At 45.4% G+C, this 25816-nt stretch overlaps 1 protein-coding gene across 2 annotated transcripts; it reads left to right on the top strand.

Annotated features, from left to right (window-relative positions):
• The first annotated feature begins 1921 nt into the window (after window positions 1–1921).
• On the top strand, window positions 1922–23203 carry pkib (protein kinase (cAMP-dependent, catalytic) inhibitor beta). Of its 2 annotated transcripts, none has more exons than XM_018742438.2 (3): window positions 1922–2101; window positions 20724–20895; window positions 22294–23203. In XM_018742438.2, the coding sequence occupies exons 2-3, from the start codon at window positions 20751–20753 to the stop codon at window positions 22380–22382; spliced, it is 234 nt and encodes a 77-aa protein (XP_018597954.1). In that variant the 5' UTR covers window positions 1922–2101; window positions 20724–20750; the 3' UTR covers window positions 22383–23203. The 2 variants fall into 2 exon arrangements, with proteins under 2 accessions (XP_018597954.1, XP_018597955.1); XM_018742439.2 differs by lacking the exon at window positions 1922–2101 and adding an exon at window positions 2515–2551.
• The last annotated feature ends 2613 nt before the right edge of the window (window positions 23204–25816 follow it).

Here is a 25816-nt window from a genome sequence, read left to right as displayed (position 1 = left end):
AGCAGCTGTGAACCAAAAACAGGTCCATCAGTTATGCAGCGGTTCAAACCATTATTGCTTTCTTTCTTAATGAGAAACTCTTCTAATGGTAAGTTTCTATTACCCAGAAACAGAAAAACCATAATATTACTGATCTGGTAAATCCAGTTCAGCATCACATCATATGTGTCCAAAAAATACCATTTGGTTTCCTTTACTGCTTTTTCCAATCGAAGATCTAAATAACATGGGAAGCAACCAGAGCCAACAGTTCCCCTGAAACACCTGTCTTTGGACTGTGGGAGGAAACCAGAGCACCTAGACGAAACCCATGCAAATATGGAGAGAACGCACAAACTCCATACAGAAACCGATGTCCGAACCCACCGCCCAGGGGCTGTGAGGCACCACACTACCCCTACTGTTAGTTACTCAAGAGCAAATCTGGAATGATGGATGGTTTCTCTTCACCAAAACTAACACACAACACATAAAACTCTCGAACCCTTTCCTGTCCTCTTTTGGCCTGTTATGTAAAAAAGATTACCACCACCGTGTTGCCATCTCCTTTATCCCAGGTCTGGCACTGTCAAAACCTGAATGACTGGGAGTGGCAGACGGGCCTTCAGCTTCACCTGAGAAAACATCCCACTCGTGCAAAGAGGCCTGACCTCAGAGCACCCTAAAGCTTCTCAAAGAGGCTTACCGTGGTCCTCGGCAGCATGGGCAGGACGCAGCGAGGTACATCTGCTTACGACACCGCAGACAGCGTGTTACACTACGATGCACCTGTTTAAGACCAGACCGGTCATGAGCGAGGACACGGGAACTTGCTCCCCCGAATCTTTTCCATGAAGATATTTACAATTCTTATACTTGTTACACTGAAAATTTCTTTTCTTATTTTTAAATAAATCTTAATGGAACAAAGAGGTGCTTTTGGGGATCCGTCGTACCCACAGCCATTCGCCTCTACAACCCACGCCAGAAGCTTTTCGTGTAAACACTAACATTGAAAGTGGTCTAGGACAAAGGTGTCACACAAGAAAAAAAAAATAAAAAGTGAATATTTGCATACTGTAAATAGAGGCCACTGAGTTATTATCAAAATCAGAATCAGCTTTATTGGCCAAGTATACCTGAGCATACAAGGAATTTGTTTCCGGTTTAGAGCAAACCTACAGTGCACATTCACACATGCAGGCTACATGCACACTCATTATTATAACCACTCATTTGCTCATCTTACATTTACATTTATTCATTTAGCAGATGCTTTTCTCCAAAGCGACATACATCTCATAGAAAATACAACGTGCATTAGATTAGGGGAAAGAGACATAGCTGCAGATGTGCGACTCTTAATTACAGTTAGTTTCCTTCCTTCACCATATGTACCGACGTTCATCACACCAGTAGCTGCATGAAACTTCACAAGAATAATCTTTCATGAAGCTCACGAAATGTAACACGAAGGCTGTTTCAAGGTAAAAGGAGTCTGGGCCAGCAGGTGGCATAGTAGCTAAGGCTTTTATCTTATAATCTGAAAGGCCTGGGATCAAATGTAGTACCCTTGATCTTGACCCTTGGCCGTTAGCCCCAGTTGGTAGAAGTAATAATTATCCCAACAGTGTAAGTTGCCTTGAACAAGAAATCAGATAAACAAGGTTAATAAAAAGTCGGAGACAGAAGCCGGTCCGCAATAACTGCCCTTAAATGTCAGTCTGTGAAGTGGAGCAGAGATAACGTGATGGCTTTTTATGGCTGTTATCGTCATTTCCCTTCATACACATGATGTGGACACTTTTAATCTGTGTGAGTACAACAACTGAAACACACACACAGTGAGAGAGAGAGAGAGAGAGAGAGAGAGAGAGAGAGAGCGAGAGAGAGAACCAGCGTATCGGCCCTCGGGTCACGTTCCTTACACCGCCGCCGAGCGCGCGCGCGTGCGTGCGTGATGTCAGCGGACTGTGCACGCGCTGGAGTCGGCGCGCGGGTGCGCCTGGTTCGCAGCGAAAGGCTTCGCCGACGGTCGAAGTACCCGAGGCGCGCGGAGCCTTTTCGGGATCAGCTGCGGGATTTGTGGATTCTTGTGGTCGCAACCTGTTCCGTGTGACAGGTGAGTAAGTGACACACACACACACACTTACACTTGTGCGGTGACGCGAGGACTGTCACCTGCTTGTTACCGAACTGTGAAGCGCAGGGAGGTCCAGGGACGTGCGCGGGAAATGAACGCTCAACGAAAGTGATACAGGAGCAGTTATTTGTTCGTTTACTCGCTGGCTGCTTTTTTTTCCGCGTCGCCCTGCCTCAGTCAGTCAGTCTGTCAGTCAGTGCCTGTCGGAGGAAGACGAGGAACCCGCCGTGTGTTCCCGAGCCGCCCCTTCCTTCCTTCGCTTCGGCAGCGCCGCCGCCGCCGCCGTTCTTTGGAAATAATAATAATATGCGGCTTTCGTGTTGCACGGCTCTCGCCTCGCTAACACAGTCACACAGTGTTCGGTTCCACGCTGCGCTTCATAACGGGTTTGTCTTCGCCTTCGGGCGGCGCGCGGACAGGTGCGTACAGGTGAGTGTGTACGCAGGTGAGGTGCAGAGAGCGTCGAACCTCACACCTTCTCGCAGCCCAAATATACTGTACTCCTCGACACACAAGAACTGCAAGCAGGGTCGGGCAAATGCAAGTTATATTCACAGTGAATGATCAATTAAGGACAGACTTTTATTGCGGCTGTCATTTAAGAAGAACTCGTTTCCCCTTCTGGATAGAGTTCAGACACAGTGGGTATCCCATGTTTTCATATTATATTTTAAAGAGAGACAGACATGTTGCAAGGGATGAGGCTCTAATCATACACACATACATATGAGTTAGAGCCTAATCTAGAGCCTAAATACATTTATAACACTAACAAATTAATTGCCAGAATTGTTTTTTTTTTTCTTTTCTAAAAATAAATGTCATTTGTCTTAACTTAGTCAGTTATAATCTCATTGGGTAATTCAAATATATTGGGAAAAACACATGCTGCGTAGGGTTGATTTGTGGAATAGAGATCAGCGTTATTTGGTTATTGAGTGTATGTGTGTATATATACTCATACTGTATGTACACACACACACACACACACACACACACACACTGAACAGTGGGGCGGTAGGAGAGGAGTGAGACCATGTGGACCCTTATATTGGCCTGTGGTCTTTGAGTCTTTGAACATTTAAGTTTTACTGTTGAATGAGTTTGCATCAATCCCATGTTTTGCAGCAACGTTATGAAAGAAATGATGGCAGTCATGCTTATAGCAGGGAACTTGTTTCTAACTGGGCATTGTTGCGAAAATTTGTGTTATTTCTTCTCTGTCATTTAGGATGATTGCTGATAAGAACTGTTTGTGGGCAGTAATGTTGGCGCAGTAACTTGGTGCATTTATTTTGTGTTCTACTGTGTTCTTGACACATTCGCTAAGATCAGTATGTTTTGAAAAAATATCATGCATTTTTCGTATGGTTGTAAGAATAAACGCTGAAGAAAAAGCATCAGATTTGGACACGCTCATATTTGAAAGGTTGCCTATAATCCTGCGACTGTGTATCAATCTGGTCAAAATGGATAATTCGGTCACGTGTTATAGAGACATTATTCCCAGCATATATATATATGGTAGTTTTTGTGTCCAATCAAATGCAAGCATGACTCTGTGCTAGGATCTCCGGCATAGGATATGATTACAATTGGAAATTAGATGCAAAGCGTCCTCCTTTTATTTCCCTTGGAAATAAGACAAGCACAACAAACCCATTTTATTGCAGTCTCAGGTCCAGCCCAATTATTTAATATTTTAGATGTAGTTCTGGCTTTGTCAAGTGCCTAGGCACTGGAAGATGTACTTCCTTAATTTACGTGCTCGTCCTTGTTACGCTACCCAAAAAAAGATGGTTTTAATTTAATTTCTGCGTGAGATCTTTGAATTATTTCGGCTGCCTGAAGAACATCAGTGTTTTATGCATTCAAACCAGGTGTTTTATTTCATGTATTCATGTGTTAAGCGGGAGATGGTACTATACTATAAGGTTGCAGCAGTAGTATACATTGAATATAGAAAAAAGATTTTTTTAAACACTGTTCTGGAAGGACACTTTGCTAGTAGCAAAATGCAGCCAGTGGAAGCTTGATGCATGACTACGTGGTGCCGATGACATCAAGCCATCTGTTGGGGTATTTTAAATGCCTGCTGGATTTTTCAGCTCTTTCTTATTAACATATTGGACCCCTTTATTGACATTGGGATCTGGTGTGGGTCGTGATCTCTTCGGTGGAAGGTGAAAGCTACTGTCAGGCTCTGCACCTCGAGATGAATTAATGTGGTGGCTGTGATTTCAAATTCTTGTTTTCAATGACACCAACTCACTGGTGTGATTGCGTTGTCTTCTTTTAGACTTACGGGTACAGGAAATAGTCAACATGTGGTTGAAACACAATTGCTGGAGATATCACCTTGCAATCAGAAGCTCTTTGGTTCTAATCCCTGCTCCTGCTGTAGTATTCTTGATTAAAAAGTACCTACCCTTTGTTGGTAGAGTAAAAATTGTACCAGTGGGTAAATAATAGTAAGTAGCTTAAGATACAAACCTGACTTTGTAAATCAGCTTGGAAAAAAAGTGATTGGTCCAGACTAAATGCAAGATAATAATGAATAAACTGGGCTTTGAACCAAGGGAAGACCTTTAACCAGAATCAATTCTTTAAAAACAATCTGGGACTTAAAATTGGAAAAGTTTCTGCAGATTTAAAAATTTCAGCTTCAAAAAGTTTACAACAAAGTATACATAGGCCTAGCGGTGGTGCGGAGGGCTTGGCCGGGTCCTGTTGTTCGGCGGGTCTGGGGTTTGAGTCCTGCTTGGGGTGCCTTGCGATGGACTGGCGTTCCGTCCTGGTTGTGTCCCCTACCCCTCCAGCCTTGCGCCCCGTGTTGCTGGGTTGTGCTCCGGTTCGCTGCGACCCTGCTCGGGACCAGCGGTGTCAGACAGTTGGTGTGTGTGTGTGTGTGTGTGTGTGTATATATACATAGGCCTACTCAGAGTTGTGACTATATTCATTATAAAAGTAATACGTTTCAGCCTCAGGCCCTCTCCAGTGAGTACGAACGTTAATGAAAGACGTGGATAACCTAGAGTTTTATGTGACAAGAAAGATCATTGGACAGAGAACAGTGTACATTGATACTTTATTGAACAAAGGATGACCTGCGTCAAAACAAGTGGTCATGAGGTTTCATTACCAGTTTACAGCTTTGTACTGTAAGTTGCTGCTGTTTAGAACATTTAAGCAACTACTTTATATGTCTTCGTACTTGTTATCGTGGGAGGCCAACAGAAGACCACACACACTGTCTGAAACCGCTTGTCCACTCGGTCAAACCCACTGCGCCCCACTCGGAAAAGACCAATCTTTCGCAAAAAAATGCAGAGCTTTGATCTGAAGAACCATGAGAGAACATACTGTATGTGTGTGATACACAGGTTGTCAAACTGAACTTGGTGAAGAACGTAGTTTTGTGGGTCCTGACTGATTCTGTATGGTTGACACCACTCCTCATGACTGCGTAATACTAAATATGTTGAGTTTTCTGCATTTCAAAAGGATCCTTTGATTTCTGAGGAGTTTGTGATTGAAAAACATAAAAAATACAGGCAATATTCTTGTAGACAGAGTTTGCAATCAGTGCTTCTTCAAAATGTTACATTTACATACAGAGAGAGCTGGCAGTGTAGTGGTAAGAGCTACTGCCTTTGGACCCTTGAGCAAGGTACTTACCCCAAATTGCTCCAGTAAAAATGATCCAGCTGTATAAATGGGTAAATAATGGTAGTACCTTAACATTGTAACATTACATTTATTCATTTAGCTGACGCTTTTCTCCAAAGCAACTTACGGTGTTAAGCGACTTCACAATTATTTCCCCATTAATACAGCCGTCCAGTTGTCCTCACAAAATTGGCATTTAATTAAAGTACATTTATTGTCCTGTCTGCATTGGTTTGTGAAGCGTAATTGCCATTATAAATTTTAAGGTAACTTTTTATTGTTACTAACACTCCCAGGGTTGGGGTATTTTCCATTGAATCGTGTATAATATTTTCAGGCCATTTTTTTTCTTCTTTAATGGCTGGTCTGACACCAGTGTTTAATCTCAGTGTCGAGCACCTGTGCTATTTTTAGCAGATTAATTCTGGGTTGGGCCAGCGGGCTAATCGCTGGTAAGGACCCTGCGTTTGATCATTTTAATTAGCAGCTGCATTTTCTGGCCCTTAAAAATGAATCCAGGAGCTGGGCCGCATGCTGCAGGCACAGGAACTGGAAGGCTTCTCGCTTGAAAATGTGACTCGTGGCGCGTGGACGCGTTGGTCCCCTTTGCAGGAATCCGGTGCCGATCGCGGCCGGAGCTGACCGGCGGCGCGGTCCGAGGGCTCCTGGGAAATGTGCGGCAAGTGAAGGAAAGGAAATGAAGAACCGGTGGCGTGCGAGGAATCGGGGTGGTGCATAGTCTGGCCGTGCCCTGTGGGTTCAGGGGAAGTGCTCAAGGATACAGGCAGGTGGACGGAAATAAAGACAAATCCAAATGCTGAGAATACCGCTTTGAAACGGTGCCCATTAGGGTGCTCAGGAAAGATCATGGTGATGGGTTTTAGAATTATAATTTTTTTTCGTAAGTTTTATTTTTGTTCAGATACTGCATGTACACATGTACAAAAATGCAAATATCTCGCAAGTATACCAGAGGATTCCTTTATGCAGGACATTTCTAAAAAACACTAACTGTGACATGAGTGTGGATTTGCTAAGTAGACTATCGTTATTCATGACAATATAGTGTATCCTCAACATATGACATGCTTCAGCAACTATTAAAAATTGTTAAAATTTGGCTCAGATCTCTTATATACCAAAAGGAAGGGGTGAGACTTTGAAAAGCATTTTGAAAATTTTTCATAGGTGCCTAGAGGCTGCGCCGGAGGACTCTGTCGTACCCTTTCGAAAAGCCAACGATGGACTTTGACTCATTCAAGACTGAATGTTTTTGCTGGTGGGGGGTGGGGTGGGGTTGACATTCTGCTGTGCTGTGGTTTTGGAATGGAACTGAACCAGCTTCTTGACCCGTCTCTCCTGTGTTTGTGTGCAGAGCGATCACGTTCAGTCGAGGATGTCCCACCATGGTCGTGTCTCTCGGTATCGACAGTCCAGCTCCTTCTAAGGGTTGCCTGTTGATGTTTCGACGAAGTCCCTGTGAGGCACCTCAAATTAGATTTTTCTGAACTGTATGATTAGGGTGACATTATTAAACCATGACTCCCAAATAGGTGTTGTGCCCTGTGAGATCCCAAAACAGAGAGGGTGATCGTCAACAGAGAGGCTGAAGTGGCCTCAGCGGATGCACTACGACTGCTGCAAAGTGATCCGGCAGCGGGACTCGTGCCAGGAGCTGTTGCGTCCAACTGCACACGGAGGCGGACAGGCGGTGACATTTCATGCGGTTTATTTTGCCTGTGGTCAGCAGGGATTTACATTTCCAGTGCGTGGTTTCCCCGCTGCCGAGAAAAACACGCTGTGGTGGATGGGGCTCAAAGGAAAACGCCGGCCAGCGTTGGGGGGTGCAATACGGGTTTGCGTGCGTTGGACCACGGCATCAGAGCCTAGCCGCACCTGGGGGTCGGTAAATGTGTCGGGGGACTCGGGGGATGACAATGAAGGCGCGAGCTATCCTGCTCAACCAGTTTACTTCCTCTTCACACTAGCTGGGAGCCTATTTGAAGGACATTTCGGTGCTCGGGGGATGTTCCTCCTCTTCCTCCCCTTCCTCCTCATATACCACATATGTATTTTCACATTCCTGTTTTTGCTCTGGTTCTTTCCCAGGTGTGGCTCTCACTTATCCAAACAGTGGGGGTCAGCGAGCGGCAGGCAAACCACACACTTTGGATGACTTTACCTTCCTGGTTTATCAACATTCTTTCCACTATTTATTATTCTACTGAGTTTATACCCATCTTTAGAGAACTTGACTTTTTGTAAATGTTAAGGTTTCGGTCCAGTTATCCAAGGCCAGCTGTTGGATAGTGATTAGAGCTACTCCCTTTGGACCCGAAGGACGTAGGTTTGATTCCCACCTCCAGCTGTAGTACCCTTGAGCAAGGTACTTACCTTGAATTGCTCCAGTAAAATTAGCCAGCTGTATAAATGGGTAAACAATTCTAAGTTGCTTTGGAGGAAAGCATCAGCTCAATGAATAAATGTAAATGTAATCCTCTTCCAGTTATGAGAGACCATTGGGCTTGAAACAAGCAAATCTGTGTGTTCCATCCGGACCCCCTGTGATTCCAGTTCTCCATGTCGATTGGTTGTTTGGACCACGAAGGGACCTTTTGCTTTCACCCGCTCAGCGCCACTGGTTGTGTTTAAATGTACCTCCTTTCACAGGGTGCTTGGGGAGAGAAACGAAGCAGGAAATGACTCTTAATCGTCATTGCCTACGCTGCCTCCTTCAAACCCCTCCCGCAAGACCACCCACCTGTCTTTGCCCTGTTTTCATCAGCGGAGTTCACTTATACGGCTTGGGTGACCTTCCCAAGGAGACGGCAGAACAAAAAGTGTAGGAAGCGGATTAGGGGAGAACTGTGTAATGCTAATGGGGCCCGCTCGGCCCTTTTGTGTTTTACAGAATGTGCACTTTCAAATATGGGCGCGAAACAATGTGATGACCTTAGCCTGGCGCATTCCCTTTCCAGCATTCGCACGGGATAACGTACGGTTATAAACCGGTCACTCGAGCAAAGGGCAAACAGTAGCGGTGTGATGTACTGGGCAAAAGGGCCCTTTTTAATGCCCTGCAGGGTGGTGGTAACTCAGTGGAACCCATTCCATGTTATCATAATCGCAGAAGCCGAAAACAGAAACGTGCTAATAGGACTGCGGTTCGTACCAAATAACACACTAAGTTCGAACGATAGTCCCCCCCCCATACTACAGTATTAACTATTTTCATATTCTAATATCAGCAGCTGTGGAATGATTGAGTGCCTTGAGTGTGATCTTTCAGTTTGTTTACACAAAGCATCATGCCTTCCTGTGCTGATCTACATCCTGAATGTATGAAAAGGTACAAAATGGTTAAGGATGCAGTGGGTAATATTTACAAGAAAAAAAAGCAGTGACATTATCAAAGGCTCTGGCCCAGTAGGGAATGCTCTTGGCGCATGAAGGAATGAATTATTTATTAGGCCTTAGGAAAGAATTGTGTATGAATCGCATAAATCATCCTCAGGCCTTGTAGAATGACGCTATACGCGCAGTGCTGAAGAGCGTATTGAAGGTAGGAGTGGTGAATGCCGTGCGGGCTGATCGACTTCGCTGCGCACCTGCGCTTGGAAAGCAGGTGAGCAACGCGGGGGGGTCTAGTGCTGAGCCGTTCTCTCCTTTCTGAGCTCGGAAAGCAAGTCGGGATCGAAGCTGCGGTCTCGATTAACGGATGACGACGGATTGGCGGAGACTGGAGAACAACGAGATGGAACTCGGTCGTTGTGCGAACAGCAGTGACACAATTTGTCTTTATATTACTTTTATTTTTCCGACGCCCTTCTCCAAGGCCATCTGCGGTGTTACTTTTATTTGCTGAGTTTTTTGCAATCATTTACCCTTTTGTACCGTGTTACTTTTCTGTACGTACTGTGATTAAGGGTACTACAGCAGGAGCGGGGGATCAAACTTATAACCCATGACTGTGATCGCTCTAACAAGTAGGCTACTTGCTGCACCAGCGTCTCATTTTAGTGCCTCACCGCGCCGTTTCGTTTCTTTCCCTTGGCTTGATAAATCAAGCGTTTGCATTACAACTTGTTATCAAATGACTCGCGTTAGGAATTAAAGATGGAATCTGGAAAGACGGATTATTCTTTAACGGTTCCGTTGAAGAAGCGTACATCGATTTTGGTTATTTGTCACGGTGCCGCGACAGCATTTCGCACGCTGTCCCTTCAGGGCCGCGGCCGTCGCTCAGCCCGCGCCCTCCTGGCGCTCCCACGTTATCGACGGCGTTCCCCTCGTCCGCGTCTCTGGAGCTGGCGCGTAAATCTTCCCGAGCGCAATCGCGATGTCGGGTTCGCGGCCGCTTCCGAACCTGGCGCGGCACCTCGGATCCCGGCGTCGGGCCCGTGGACGGCGGAGTCCGTTTGAGGTGCGTGCTGAGGGTGCGGCGTACGCTGGGTCCTCAAGCTGCAAAAACAGAAGTGAAGAACGCTCAGTTACTTTTCCCATTTGTTTTCAACTGCACTTTTTTCATTTTAATTATATAATCATAATATCACTTGCATGTTCTCGCTTTTATTTCCTAAAATTCACCGTTTGCAGTGAATGCGAACGCAACGTGTGTCGAAGCACCAACCTCGTAGATGGCAACAACGAGCACCCCAGCAGAACGGAAGTGTACGACCGACCGCCTTAATTCAACTCACGTCCACTGTGTTTACTGCTCACGTCTAGTGCTGCTCTCTGTTAGTGACCGGTAACAAAAATGATGGATTTTGTACACGTTTATGCGTTGTGCTCATCAGCAATAGCTTTCCAATAGGAATCAGCGGCAATATTTTGATTTTCGTTAATTTCAATACAACTTTACGTTTCTGTAGAACCTTGTCTGTGCACAAAAATCAAGGGATGTCTGCTTTATGAAGCTTGTGTTGATCGGGAGCTTGAGGTAAAACTGACTTTACAAACAGACTCTGTCTCACTTGTGTTAAGGAGCCGATGGGGTGAATATGGTGCTGCAGTTGTGATCGACCGGCCGTACTTCTAAGGATGATCCAAACTGCACGCGAAAGATGCTGTACATTTCATAAATGCTCAGCGGACCTGCCGCGTGTGTGTAGTTTTTGTTTGGTTTTGTAAATTGAGGCCTTTACCGTTTTATCCCACGTACCAGTGCAAATTCCAATCGATGATGCCTGGTGAAGTTTTTAAACTACGGTGAGAAAGGACTGCGACACATCCTTCATCAGTGCCTTCGAGGACACAAACTAGTTCACGCGCATCATTGTAGAGCGAGTTACAAGGAGGCTGGGGTGGAAGCAAGACCGATAAAGTGTCTGCAGGCTCCACACTTCACTCTTGCGTGCAGCGGCGTGGAAGTCGCAGGAAATAACGTGGTAAAATTAGCATTCGTGCCTTTCTTTGCATCTTGTCCGCGTTACATTTGTAAAATGCTGATGAAGCATTAGACTTGCTTCTACCCATCACATGGTTTGTTTTTCTAAACCTCTTTTTCGAGTCACTGGTGTTTCTTATTGGTTTTTATGTTAATAGCAGTTGTTCATTTGCTTGTTTTGGGGGCGTGGCCAGGTCCTGCTCTCCGGTGGGTCTGGGGTTCGAGTCCCGTTTGGGGTGCCTTGCGACGGACTGACGTCTCGTCCAGGGTGTGTCCCCTCCCCCTCCAGCCCTATGCCCTGTGTTGCCGGGTTAGGCTCCGGTTCGCCGTGACCCCACTCGGGACAAGCAGCTTTGGACTCTCTGTGTGTGTGTGTGTGTGTGTGTGTGTGTGTGTGTGTGTTTGCTTGTTTACGTATTTATGTACTGATTTATGTAATACTTGTGTCACAGTCTAAAATAAGCACATGGCAGTGCTGGTTGTCTCCTCCGTAGGATTATCAAGCCTTGGTTTAATAAGGAGCGCTTCGCTGGTTTTGCTAATAATGAATACCAATATCAGACTTGCAGTTCTAATAATATTTCTTCATTTAGGTGATGCCTTTCTCTGAGGGAACTCACAAAGTTAGACTTGTGCACTAAGCTGCTTACAGTAATTTAAGCGCTTATTCAGATGGGAAATTTGTACTGCATCAATTCAGGGTTACTAGCCAGGGCAAGGGCTCTAACCGCTGCGCCACCTGCTGTCCCTAACAGAGCTCTTCCAATGAATTGCCCTCACTCTGTGTCTCCTCGCCGTCCAGCAGAATCACGGATTCGAAGCTGTTCCATTTCTTTTGTTTGCAGATATTTTTGGGCCACATTAAATCCCCTCTTAGCGTTAGGCAGCATGAAGCGCAGCTTGTCACCCTGATGTGTGTGTGTGTGTGTGTCCGGATCAGGGATGCCAAATGCGAGTTCACGGGTGACAACATACGCGACGATCTCGGCCCCGGGTCCAAGACCAGCAGATCAAAGCCTTTTTTGTTTTGTTTTGTTTCCTTTCGTTTGTTGACAGTGGGAGACGGGAATGGCAGCCTTCCCCGGGCGCCCTCTCGCCGGATTCGTCCAGTCCCCTCGTTCTGCCAAGCGCTGCTATAAATAGCCCGGGATTAAAAGCGCTTTCATGCGTCCAACCTGCAGCACCCCTCCGATTTTCCCCCGCTGGGCTCATTTGCGTGGCCCTCTAATCTGAACACGGCTAAAGATCGGTTTCATCCCACCTTGTGCTTAACAAAGCGGCGCTCGCTGCGTGATGCCGAGCGTTTCCCAACACCCCGATGGCCTTTCGGGGATTCTCACGGTATAACCGTTTCGGTCTCGTCTCTCGTCTGCGGTTGTGAGCGATCAAACCTGTCGAAGCTGGGCTCCTCACGTTAACCCTTTCGGGTTTGATTGACGGGAACGTGCTTCGGAGGCGCTCTTGTTGCCTAAAAAGGGCCCAGTTTGAATGCATGCGTCTCCTTCGTGCTCCATTTCATCATACGTCTACATTGCAGTTTGCCACTTTGGTAGTTATTAATTCACAATCTGATCCTTTTTTCCAAAGCAAATTGCAATGTTAGGTCTCTATATTGTGCTACTTAAAATTATTTACAAAGTTTATGCAGCAAGGTAATTTCTACTATAACAGTTTAGAGTAAACGGGCAGCAGATGGCGTAGTGGTTAGAGCTGCCACCTTTGGACGCAAAGTAGCGAGGTTTGGTTCTCGCCTCCTGCTACAGTACCCTTGATCAAGGTACTCACTCCAGACTGTTCCAGTTGAAATTACTCAGCTGTGTAAATGGGTACATTGTTGTAAGTGGCTCTGGAGGCGAGCGTCAACTAAACGAATAAACGTAAACACTTTGACCGAGCGTACCGCGGTTGGAGCGGTAATTTACACCCGGGCCCTTCAATTGCGAGGCAGCGGTTCTAACCGCCGTGCCACCTGCTTTTAGCCGTCGTGCAGAATCGAAATTCCTCGCGAAAGGTGCAAAACACTAAGCTTTTCCCTGAAGCTAAAGACATTATTTCACATTACTATATTATGTGACGCATCATATCCACCGAACAGGTCATGTCTGGTAAGCTGTAACAGGATTATAATGAAAAACAGTGTCAGAATCCTGCATAATATCGCTGGACATATTCCACGAGGTAATTATGTACTGTATATTTAAATTTAATGACTGCTGCCTAATACTGTATTTGCACTTTATTAATTTGCCGTGCAACATTACTACACATCATACAATGTGATGGTGCTTTCATACCACACACGCATTTTAATACGAGTCTCTGTGTATTCAGGTTGCTCTCTTTCCTGTAGAGCGGGAAGCTGTAGACTCACCAGAACCTTACGTGACCTTCAGGACCCCAGCGTTGGGAGAACCTGTGGGCGGCGATCGTGCTGATCTGGAACAGACCCGGATCCAGTCACCGAGTCCGCCGCCCTTGGTGGAAACGGTCATGCTGCCGAAACAACATTTTGCTTGTGTGGCATTAATGTGCGATATTGTACAAGGCAAATACAGTTTTGGACTGCAAATGGTTTTTAGTCCATGTCTGTAGTAAGATGTTGTCTGCAATACCTTGCTGAGCAGTACTATGGCAGGGCCCTTCCTGCATTTGAACCAGCAACCTACAGGTGCAAATTCTGTTCTAGGCTTGCTGCTGCTGCCCCTGTGTCATTGGAGTCGCACCAGACCCTTTGCTGGAATTTGGATGCGAGCCGGAGAAGGGTTTGAGCTGGGACGATGGAGGTTAAATGCAAGGTGTTGTGGCCTTGGTGCTGGACGCTGTTGTCGCTGTGTGCAGTTTTACATTTATATTTATTTGTTTAGCAGACGGGGGCGCGGTGGGTTTGACCGGGTCCTGCTCTCCGGTGGGTCTGGGGTTCGAGTCCCACTTGGGGTGCCTCGTGACGGACTGGCGTCCCGTCCTGGGTGTGTCCCCTCCCCCTCCGGCCTTGCGCCCTGTGTTGCCGGGTTAAGTTCCGGCTCCCCGCGACCCTGTATGGGACAAGTGGTTTCAGCTGGTGTGTGTGCGTGCGTTTAGCAGACGCTTTTCTCCAAAGCAACGTACATCTCAGACGATACAATTTGTGCATTATATCAGGAGAAAGACATAGTTGCAGACGTGTGATTCTTAAATAAAGTTAGTTTCTTTCCAGTATACGCGCCAACGTTCATCACACGAGTAGCTGCATAAAAGTCAGAATAGACAATTCTTGATCACCTTCCCACAATTCTTTTTTTTTTTTCCCCCCAAACAGATACACAAACATTTACGTACAATCCAGGAGTAGCGGCTATGTAAAGGCTTATCTGGGTATAATCATAAAGTTACGGTGCATGAACATTTACACCATACATGAACTTAAGAGATTGTGGGCGAAGTGAGTCTGGAAAAGGTGAGTTTTCAGACCCTTTTTAAATGCGGACAGAGATTCGGCAGTTCTGAGTGAGAGGAGGATGTCGTTAAACCGCAACGGAGCCAGAACCGAGAACCTCCGTGCTTTACATTTCATGCATGGGACCACCAAGCGGGCAGAAGCAGAAGAGCGAAGCAGTCTGGTTGGGGTGTAGCGGTTGATCAAATCTTGTAAATAGCTAGGAGCAATTCTGTTGATGCAATTTCACATAGTCTACTAAACACCTGTATGAATGGAGACGAAATGAAAAATGACCGTGGTCACGAGGGCCGGATGGACTCTGGAGCTCCGAGTTGCATTTACTGGGTTCTCAGATGCTGTCCATGTTATGTCATGTGCTTTTGTAAGTGCCATAACATCTGTGCTGCACTCAGTGTACACTGCTGGGGTTTTGCCGGGTTATAGTAACACTCTTCTCGAGTCCATTCTGGGCAATCTAATTCATACTCATCATTTAAAAAAATGAAAAAAAGAAAAGAAAAACAGAAACATGCCGAATGACGTTCGCATGCAGTGCTGAATATATTTGATAACTTCAGTATGTGTCTCTTGTTTGCATTTTATGTCTTGCTGGCAGATGCATCTACGAAATAACCATTTAAGGAATATGAACTTATTACAGCTGCAGGTGATGTGTTCATAACAAGAAGCACACATATCATATGTAAGATTAGAGCTGTTCGGGAGAACCGAGAGTATTTAATCATTGAGATGACGGTGTCGATGTAGATTTTACTTGAAACACACTTGCAGTCTTACACAAAGCTCATCTGTTTAATCGTTTAATCTTAAGAACAGATGAGGACAATGACCTTATGTAAGCAGATGTGTATCGTGCCAGCCTATCATTTGGAGATGAGCTTTCATACTCAGCAGTTCTTTTTTTATTATCATCAGTTCCGTCACTTTTATTAAGTTTATTATTATTGCAGTATTACGCATGTGACGATTTTGTCAATTGTAGCCTACTGTTTGTATGCTACGCTACTTCCAGAAATTTACCCATTTGTACAGGTATTTTTTTTTTTTGGTAGTATTCATAGTAAATGTCTGGCTCAAGGGTACTATAGCGTGAGTCAGGATTTGAACCCTAGTCCTCCTACATAACCGATAATGGAGTATTCCATTTGGCATACAGGTGGTCCCCCGACTTACGATGGTCGGATGTTGAAAATATCGTAAGTCGAAAATGCATTTAATACACCTAATACACAGCTCCGCGTAACAGACTGAGACATGCGGATCGCTGTCGCTGCCCAGCATCGCGAGAGAGTATCGCTCCACGTATCGCTTGCCGGGGAAAAATTCAAACCGTGAAATATGGCTTCTGCTGAATGTCTGTCTCTAGCTCACCATCGTAATGTTGAAAAAATTGGAAGTCGAACCACCGTAAATCAGGGACCACCTGTATACGTAAATTATTAGCTACAAAATCACACTTTTTCCCCCCAAATGTCCTTATTTACATTTCTATAAGAACTCCTTTTGTTCTTCCCTCATCTGACGTCTTATTTATTTATATGTTTGTGGGCCGTTTTAAACCGTTTATCAGTTTATTGCTAAGTGAGGATTTTCTCAATTTGTGGATGCAGCAGCGGTGGGGATGCATTGCTGACGTACAGCCGTTACACCCAGCCGACTTCTCCTCCAGCTGCTTCGGGGCCCAGTGATTTCTTTAATTCCTTGAAAAGCTGCTGGTGGATGGCCAGCTGTTCCAGAAACTGGCTTTCTTGATCGGTCAGCAGCGAATGTAAACAGCTTGATGCACTTGAGCAGAAAGACGTCTGAGAAGATCCTGTTTTTTTTCTTTTTTTTTTTTTTTTTTTTCCTTCCCCCCATATGGCTTTTTGTAGGTATTTGAGCAAATTGTTCCTCGTTGTGGAACATGAACTTTCTGTTCGTTTGTGCTGGAACGTGATGCGGACCTCCAATCTTACCTGTCCCTGTCTTCCAATGTAGGAGGGATGTTTCCTTCTAGACATTTCTACTGGAGCTCCTTTTGACCTTTAACCTGTAACCGGAGAACAGCACTCGCTGTAAGGCCAAAAGTCAAATATTGTTTTATATATTAATCCCAAGGGTTAAAATGCACATCAAACAGCGTTTAGAGCCACTAAAGCACATGCATATTAATGGAGTTCCAAGCCAGCCTTATCATATTACCATATATTGAACTGACATTATTAATTTTTTTCCCCCAAAGTAGTTTAAGGGCATTTAGGCCTTGTGGCATTTTTATCAGCTTCTGCTAACTGATAGCAGAATAATCTGGATATTATGAGAAAATTAAGCGAATTACAGTGTCCCAGTTGCTCGAAATGTGTCCTTGTTTGAAATTCTATTAAAAAAAAAAAAAAAAAAAAAAACTCTTCACTCTTCGATGTACCCTAGGATATTTTTGGTTCTTTTAATAAAAGTTTGAGATATACTGTACCTTCATCTGTTGAACGTAAACATCAGAAACTGAAAGTTGTTACAATCCGATGGGATCCATTTCAAAACAGCTGCAGTCCAGTTCTGCATATATTAATTAGCCACATAATTGCTAGGCCTTAAAATTTATTGTGGAAAGTAGCTGTAAAACCTGATTTCCTCCGTTACTGAGGTGAATGGCGATGTTTGAACTCTGACCGCCGCTGCGTTGCAAAAAAAAAAAAAAAAAAAAAGGGCAAAGTTGAAATGGTGAAATCTAACAAGAAAATCGGTCTCAGCTTTGGGTTCTAAGTTCGGTAAATGTATAAGGTATAATGACGGAGTATAATTTAGGGGACAGCTGGTAGAATAATGGCTAGACCTGCTATTTTGCCATCTGAAGGTCCTGCGTTCAAATCCCATTCCTGCTGTATTACCCTCGATCAACGTACTTACCCTGAATCGATAACAGTTAAAATTACACTTCTGCATAAGTGGGAACAGTTAGAACAGTTGGTGAGACCCACAGTTGGTCCATTACTCGATTCCAAAGTCAAACGCGGTACGGGGTGGGCCGGGGGCTCCCCATCAATTCCGTACGCAGCCATTCAAGTAATGTGCGCTGCGAGAAATTGAGTTATTTGACTAGGTGACTACTTTTGACAGTCGGGTGTCTGCATTTGTGTCTCTGATGGTGATATGAACTTTTGTTTACTGAGTTATAGTTCACTTTGGACAACACACTCTCACACACACACACACACACACACACACACACACACACACACACACACTGTCTGAGACTGCTTGTCCCGAGAGGGGTCGCGGCGAACCAGAGCCTAACTCGACAACACAGGGCGCAAGGCTGGAGGGGGAGGGGACGCACCCAGGACGGGACACCAGTCCGTCGCAAGGCACCCCAAGCGGGACTCGAACCCCAGACCCGCCGGAGAGCAGGACCCGGCCAAGCCCGCTGCGACTTTGGAGAATAACGTCCGCTAAATACTTCCCGTCCCGGGTATGTCTCTAACCCCCTTCGGCCTTGCGCGCTGTGTTGCCGGGTTAGGCTCCGGCTCGCCGCAACACTTCTCGGGTCAAGTGGCTGTTACTGATGCATGGATGTCTGCTAAATAAACAAATAAATGTACATGTCAACCACCTGGACAGGGAGGTTAGTCCACCCGTCTCTTCTTATCCCACCGAGCAGATAGTGGGCAGTGAGGGGGTAGACGGCCCTTTCCTCTGTTGCATTTGGGTGCCTTGTTCACGCACCTGGGTGGAGTTCACCCCTGGCAGGAGTATTTACGACACAGTGTAAATGAAAAAGGCCACCTGTGGCTCCTTGCTCACCTTCTTTTTACTCTGCACGTCACGCAACATTCACTTAAACCCAATACGAAGCAATAAAAGCATAATTCAGGAACTTGAACAGGGAACCGAAAGTATTCCCTAACAAACCGCTCCCACCAAGTTGTCGTCACGCCTAGTGCCAGCCTGCCCCTGGGTTCCACGTCCTGGGCCCATTCCTGGGCTCAGGTTCCATTTCCAGCGTCTTAAGGGCAGAGCCCGCACCTCTCCGGATGCCTTCCGGCGGTTCAGAGGAAACCCCGTCCTGCCGAGGGACTGGGACACCTTGAATGAGACCCAGATAGCTACACTGGACATGGTGTTCGCATAAAGACACAATGTCGTCTTTGTTAAAGAACAATGAAAATATTAGCATTCGGACAGAGCCGGAACATGGCTTATAAGCTCTTTCCAAAGCCGTATTGTTGTTGCATAAAGCCTCCGGACACGGTTGAATTAATAACTCCTCTGGCAGCTTTTAATTCGACAGCGTGTAGATATGCGAGGAATGAAAACATGGGAAATCACGCCGAAGCGCATTAGAAGTAATGCTTGCACACCCCAACCCCGCCCCGCAGAGCCTGCGGTTAGAGCACTTTAAGATGAGCGCTCAGATTCGGGCCCACGTGTTCACACGTAATCTGCAGTCTTTGTAGGTTTTCCTTTTGAAACTTTAATTAGGTTCTTGACGGTGATGAAGCCCACTGGTCCCATAATAAAATCCTTCCCGCTCGCTTTCGTTAACTGCTCGTCCCTGTCGGGGTCGAGGCTGTCCGGAGCCTATCCCAGCTCACTGGGTGCAGGCGCAGGAGGGGTGAACCTTGGATGGGACACCAGTCTATTGCAGCATGCTCATAACGATAAGGATCATTTCACTGATCGTGTGACTTCATGTCAAAGTGCCATGTAATGGCATTTTACAATAAGGAAATTATAACGGTGATGTGTGAGAAATATTGCGAACTTCTCTTGCAGGAAGTACCGGTGTCAGAACAACGTGTCCAGAAAACAGCTTTACACGTAGTAAAATGTCAAAGGAACATGTAACACTTACATCTGCTTTTAATCCTGGGTTTCTCAGGCGGATCAGATGGAATGTAATGGTTACATCTGTCGTCATGCAGTTGAAGGACTTGGGTTTAAATCCCATTTCTGATGCCGTACCCCTGATTAATGTACTTTGTCTGGATTGATAGAGTAAGAATTACCCAGCTGTGTACCTGGGTATACCAGCTTACGCCAGGGAGCGCTTTTCTGACAGTGATAAACCTTCTTGTCGCCTACTTATAATCCATGGGAAAAGGTATTTGCACACGACTGCTGTCGGGTGTTTCGGGGGGGGGGGGGGGGTTTGAATTTGTACGTTAGTTGTTCGGCGGTTTTTTATCTTCGCTTGAATAAAGTCAGTCTAGTTTTTGATCATCTGTCCTGCTGTACCTGAAACCGTTCACTGCTGTGGATGTTTTATCACTTTGCTGATACGTCGCACTTTCCTCTTCCTGGAAAGGTTGTTCCCTGCGCTGCCTGATAAGGGAACAAATTGCTCCAGATTGTAATGTGACAGCTGGGCCCGGAAATTAAATTGTGTGCAAGATTGCATTTTTTTTTTATTTTTTTTATTTTACTGGGCCTTGTGCGTGTTTTACAGTGATCGCTAAACAGTCAGAGTAAACTAAACTATCTGGAGGGAAGGTGTGAAATTACACCCTGGGAGAGATGGGTTCTGACATCTTTTTATCTTTAAAAAAATAAATAAATAAATAAAATCCCAACGCTAAGTAATGAACCCAGGTTCAATGACCAGTTGTATGTTCTCCTGCAAGAAGAACTTTCAAATTTATACCTTCAGCAGCATTTTCACTGCTAATAGAACATTCCTCGGCTGGTTAGATTATCTACTGTGCACGAACTTTGCAAGTAAAAAGGAAAAATTGTTTACCCATCTATACAGCAGGGTATTCTTACTGTATCAATTCAGGGTTAAGTACCTTGATTAAGAGCACTACAGAAAGAGTGGGATTTGAACCCAAGAACTTGACTGCAAAAGCAAGGATTGTGTTTTCCCTCGAAATTAGAAGAGATTTACAGCTAAATAACCGTTGAAATGTAGTTATAAATTATGTAAATGTATTTCACTTTATACCTCTCAATGAATGGAATGTATGTCTGAGGGATTTGTAAAGTAACGTGAAAAGAAAGGCCATTTTGTGCACACACGTGTCGGTCTACTGGAGGCATCCCAGGTCATCTTGACGATGATGCTCTCTTCTGGGTTTTGCGTCGACTCGGACGCTAGAATGCTGGCATTGAGGAGACGAGTTCTCTTTCAGATGAGGCTATGAGGACGAGCCCCAGCGATGACTGATGTGGAGCCCGTTGCGACGGATTTCGCATCGACGGGGAGGACCGGCCGGCGAAACGCCCTGCCGGACATCCTGGGCTCCTCTGCGGGGGCCGGAGCCTCTGACCTTCCGCAGAAGCTGGCAGAACTGTCAGTCGGCGGTAAGGACCGCCCATTGGTGGGTGGAGCCATGAGCGTGGGCCCCATTTATTCCCTTGTACTACGTTGCTGTAAGAAAATAAAAGGGTGCAACTAAACAGGATATACAGATGTGCGGGCGTGACAGTTGTGGAATTGATGAAGCAAAATGAGGGGCCATTTAATTGAACTGAACTGTCCTTTGTTTCTCTCTCTACATGTTTTCTCTCCATACCTGGAAAATGTTTTTCGTTGTTTGGTGGCCTGACTGAAGACCCCCAGCACAGGTTGCCATGCCCCCATGCCCAGTGCCCCCGAACTAGATGGCTCAGCAAGTCAGAAAGGGGGCTGGGAAGAGCATAATAAATTCATAACAAAAACCACACCTTTTGGGAGAAAAATATTGAAAGCACATCCTCCATCCATTTAGAGTAACCACAAACAAATGCAAGAGCAATTTTCTCTCCTTCTTTTAACATCCTTCTATTATGGCTGGTTTTCTTGAAACCATAACAAACAATGTGGCACAGCAAGTAACGCTGCTGTCTTGCAGCGCTTGGGTGGTGCGAAAGAACGTGGGTTTCGTCCCTGCTCAGTCTGTGTGGAGTGTGCATGTTCTGCCTGTGTGAGTTTCCTCTGGGTGCTCTGGTTTCTTCCCGCAGTCTAAAGATATGCTGTTCAGGTTTCCCATAGTGTGTGAGTGACAGAGAGAATGTGTTCTACTGATGTATGGATGAGTGACCCAGTGTAAGTCACCACAGTGAATAAGGTGTGTGAGCTGATAGCACTACATAGTATCTGCTGTAAATTGCTTTAGAGGAAAAGTGTCTGTTAAATAAATAGGGGACAGCTGGTAGTGTAGTGGTTAGAGCTACTGCCTTTGGACCCAAAGGTTGCAGGTTCAAGCCTTCCCTCCAGCTGTAGTATCCTTGAGGAAGGTACTTACCCTAAATTGCTTCAGTAAAATTACCCTGCTGTATAAATGGGTAAATAATTATTACCTTAACATTGTAAGTTGCTTTGGAGAAAAGCATCAGCTGAATGAATAAATGTAAATAAAATGCAGTGTACAGGTGGTCCCTCATTTACGATGGTTCGACCTATGATTTTTTTCGACTTTACGATTGTGAGCTGGTGATAGACATTCAGTAGAAACTGTTTTTTGAATTTGAAATTTTCCCGGAAAAGCGATACGCAGAGCAATACTCTCTTGCAATGCTGGGCATCGACAGTGATCCGCATCTCCCAGTCTGTCGCACACAAGTGTGTATTGAATGCATTTTCGACTTATGATATTTTCAACTTACGACGGGTTTCACGGAACGTAACCCCATCGTACATCGGGGACCACCTGTACTAATAAATGTAACTATGACCTTTATGTGGCATGGTCTCAGAAGTGTGTTTGTGTATGTGCGCAGATGACGGAGATGCACCTGGGGAGGGCTCCTCCTTGTCAGACACCCCGAAGGGATCTCCAGAGGGTGAGGAGAAGGCGGGGGACACGTAGCAGCCCAGAGGCACCTAGAGAGCCGCACCTCCGGGGAGACCTCGGGAAAGGACTCGAGGGGACCGTCCCCCCCCGGAAGCATCGACCGCAAAACTGTAGCCTTGCTGTTCGGCTCTATGCAACATCGCCGCACCCGTAATGGAAGAGGAGTTCTGGGTAACAGCAGGGTGCCGTCATCCAGAGAAGCACTCTATATCTACAAAGTGGTTGCGGTTACCCATAATTCAGTCACGTGCGGGCACTAGGCCCTCTCTCCCACCTGCTCTTCAGCGCACATGATAAACTGGTTCAGAGTTTCGACCATCCCGTGAAATATGCAGCTTTTTTTTTTTTTTTTTTTTTTCTTTTTTTAAATTTGGACAAAAATTTTTCTGTCTTTCTTTTCGGGTGTAACACAATTAGCTTTTTCACAAAATGTCTACATTTAGTTGTAGCTGTGTATATTTCCGAGAAAATCCGTTCCATTTGGTGATGTGAGTACCGCTTGTCGGATTTTTGTGGTTAGTGCGCTACGGTAAGCCTATATTCTGTGCGTTTGGTACCGTTCTGTGTATATGATAAACTGATCAATCGCAGGTGGACAGTGATACAGGGTACTCTTTATGTAAAAAGTGTCATAGTTGTCCACTGTTTTGTGGAAGGAAGCAGTTTAGCCACCTTTGCTGCCAATGAAGATTTCTCCCTGTGTTCTGCTTTATCTTCTCTGGTTGTCACGTGTCCATTCAGTTACTGGGTCCATGTCATCTTGTCGAAGTCCTCTGTGAGAATGGACACAAACCACTCACAGTACAGTATATGTTTAAAAGAAATGTAAAAAAAAAGATTTCCTGAGATTATTTTCTAATGATCTGCTGATGCTCCTGTTCGTTAAACATGCTTATTCTGTAATTAGAGATAATCTCTTGTAAATCACCAATGAAAAGCCGTTAAGATATACAAAAAAAACCCCACAAACTGCTCAGTTTCTGTATTTTTTTTCCTGCCTTTTTTAGTCAGTGTATTTGGCCAGCAGGTGGCAGTGTGTAAAGACAAACATACATTCTTCCTATATGAAATTTATTTGAAATTACATTTATAATTAATATAATCCAATCAATACAATTAGATATTAAGTGTTACTATAATGAAACAAAAACTTAATTATAATACAACTGCTGACCTTTAGGAAATCATAGTGCTGCAGTGCTCAAAACTGCACACTAGGGGGCAGCAGATAGCAGTGTGCGTGAATACTATGAACACCACGTGTGGTTTAAATGTGTAAATTTACTTGGTATATTTATTTTGAATCTCCATTCGACTGAATTTAAACATTCTGCCATATGCTAAATGTGAACAAGTTTTAATATACATTTGGGACAGCCAAATAAAGGCAAATTATTGCAGGAAGATCCTTTTAATCCCATTACACCCTCAGCTTGATGATACTTTTCTTTCCACACTTGGACTGCATTTCCCACACAACTACACAGCAGACATTTTTCGGAGGGCCCAAGGAGTTTATTAAACTTTTTAAAAATTATTTCCTTTTGATATGGTGGTAACAGGGTCATGGAGGGGTGCACTGCATGATCAGTTTGCTTTGGTCATTCCGTTTCCCTGCTGTGGCTTTCCTTACAATGAACATGTGAGTGGAACCCTGGTAGATCCAACCCAGCTATGGATAACACACCCCGTCTCATGGTCTTGAATGCACAGTGCACCCACACAGCAGATGAGTTCTCGCAATTCTGCTAATTTTCCTTATCGAAGATTTATTAGCTAAACCGTGCTGGTATTATGATGACCTATAATGATAATAAACCAGCTGCTGGATTCAGTGTTTGCACCAGAGTCTGAATTGGGTGTAAATTGAGAACCACTAAGGTCTGGCTCTGAATTGAATGTGGTGCACTGATTTGTATCAAGACTCAGGGGTAAAATGAGCAGAAAGAAATCCATTCTGTGGGGCACATTTGAACCTGTGCAGAAGAAATAAATTGTCAACCATTTTCCTGGACAGTATTTTTGTCTGCTGATCTCCAGTCGAGTCAAGGGATTTACACTGCAGGGTGTTTTCTTTCTGCTCTAGGCATTTTTTACATTTATTCACTTAGCAGACACTTCTCTCCAAAGTGACTTGCAATGGATACTACGTAGTGTTACTAGCCTACACACCCTATTCACCAAGGTGATTTACACTTCTAGATACACTACTTACACTGGGTCACTCATCCATACACCAGTAGAACACACTCTCTCTGTCACTCACACACTATGGGGAACCTAAACAGTATGTCTTTGGACTGTGGGAGGAAACCAGAGCACGCAGAGGAAACCCATACAGATATGGGGAGAACATGCAAACTCCACACAAACCAAGCAGGGATCGAACCCATTCTCTCACACCATCCAGGTGCTGTGAGACAGCAGCGCTACTCGCTGTGCCACCGTGCTATAATTGCAGCACCTGATGTGGGGCAGACAGCAGGTGGCGCAGTGATTAGGACTACTGTCCTACACCCTGAAGTCCCTCGGGTTGTAGGTCCTGGGTTTGAATGCTGCACCTACTGATCAAGGTATTTACCTTGAATTGAGACACTAGAAATACTCCGCTGAATAAAAAGGTGACTCGCTGAAAAGTTTATCTAATACTGTAAGTCACCTTGGACAGAGGTGTCCAGTTAATTCATGGGCAGTTGGTAGCGTAGTGGTTAGAGCTGCTGCCTTCTGACTCAAAGGTCACAGGGTTAAATCCCACCTCCAGCTGTAGTACCCTTGAGCAAGGTATTTACACTAAATTGCCCCACTGAAATTACCCTGCTGTATACATGGGTAAATAGGTTAACATTGTAAGTTGCGCTGCGGAAAAGTCTCGGCTAAATGAAGTGTAATTGAAATTTAATAAGTCATAGTTGCAGAGAACAAAATGAGACTTTGACATGGATGGGAGATGTTCTAGATGGAGCATAACCCACAGACCTGCATTCCCAGAACATGAGAAAGGGAATCCTTTTACTTATACCTCATGGTATGTCTCATACCTTTTGCACCTGCACGCACGCACACCCACACATTTTCTGAACCGCTTGGCCCATACGGGGTCGCGGGGAACCGGTGCCTACCCGGCAACTCGGGGCGTAAGGCTGGAGGGGGAAGGGACACACCCAGGACGGGACGCCAGTCCGCCGCAAGGCACCCCAAGCGGGAATCGAATCCCAGACCCACGGGAGAGCAGGACCCGGTCCAACCCACTGCGCCACTGCACCCCCCCCCCCCCCCCCCCATTACACGACCATTGCTGTTAAATTTGTAATGCTCCACATCATGTCGCACTAGTCACGTCGCACCGACAGGAAGCGCCGCCACTGCGCAGCGCGCGCACGAGACGCACCACGAAAACAGCACGTGCTGCGTTGGCTTCCGAGCGCCCTGTTCGGCACGGACCCGGAGTT

Source organism: Scleropages formosus, chromosome 1, assembly GCF_900964775.1.
Source record: "Scleropages formosus chromosome 1, fSclFor1.1, whole genome shotgun sequence".
Lineage (NCBI taxonomy): Eukaryota > Metazoa > Chordata > Actinopteri > Osteoglossiformes > Osteoglossidae > Scleropages > Scleropages formosus.
This window is presented reverse-complemented; position numbering and strand designations above follow the sequence as displayed.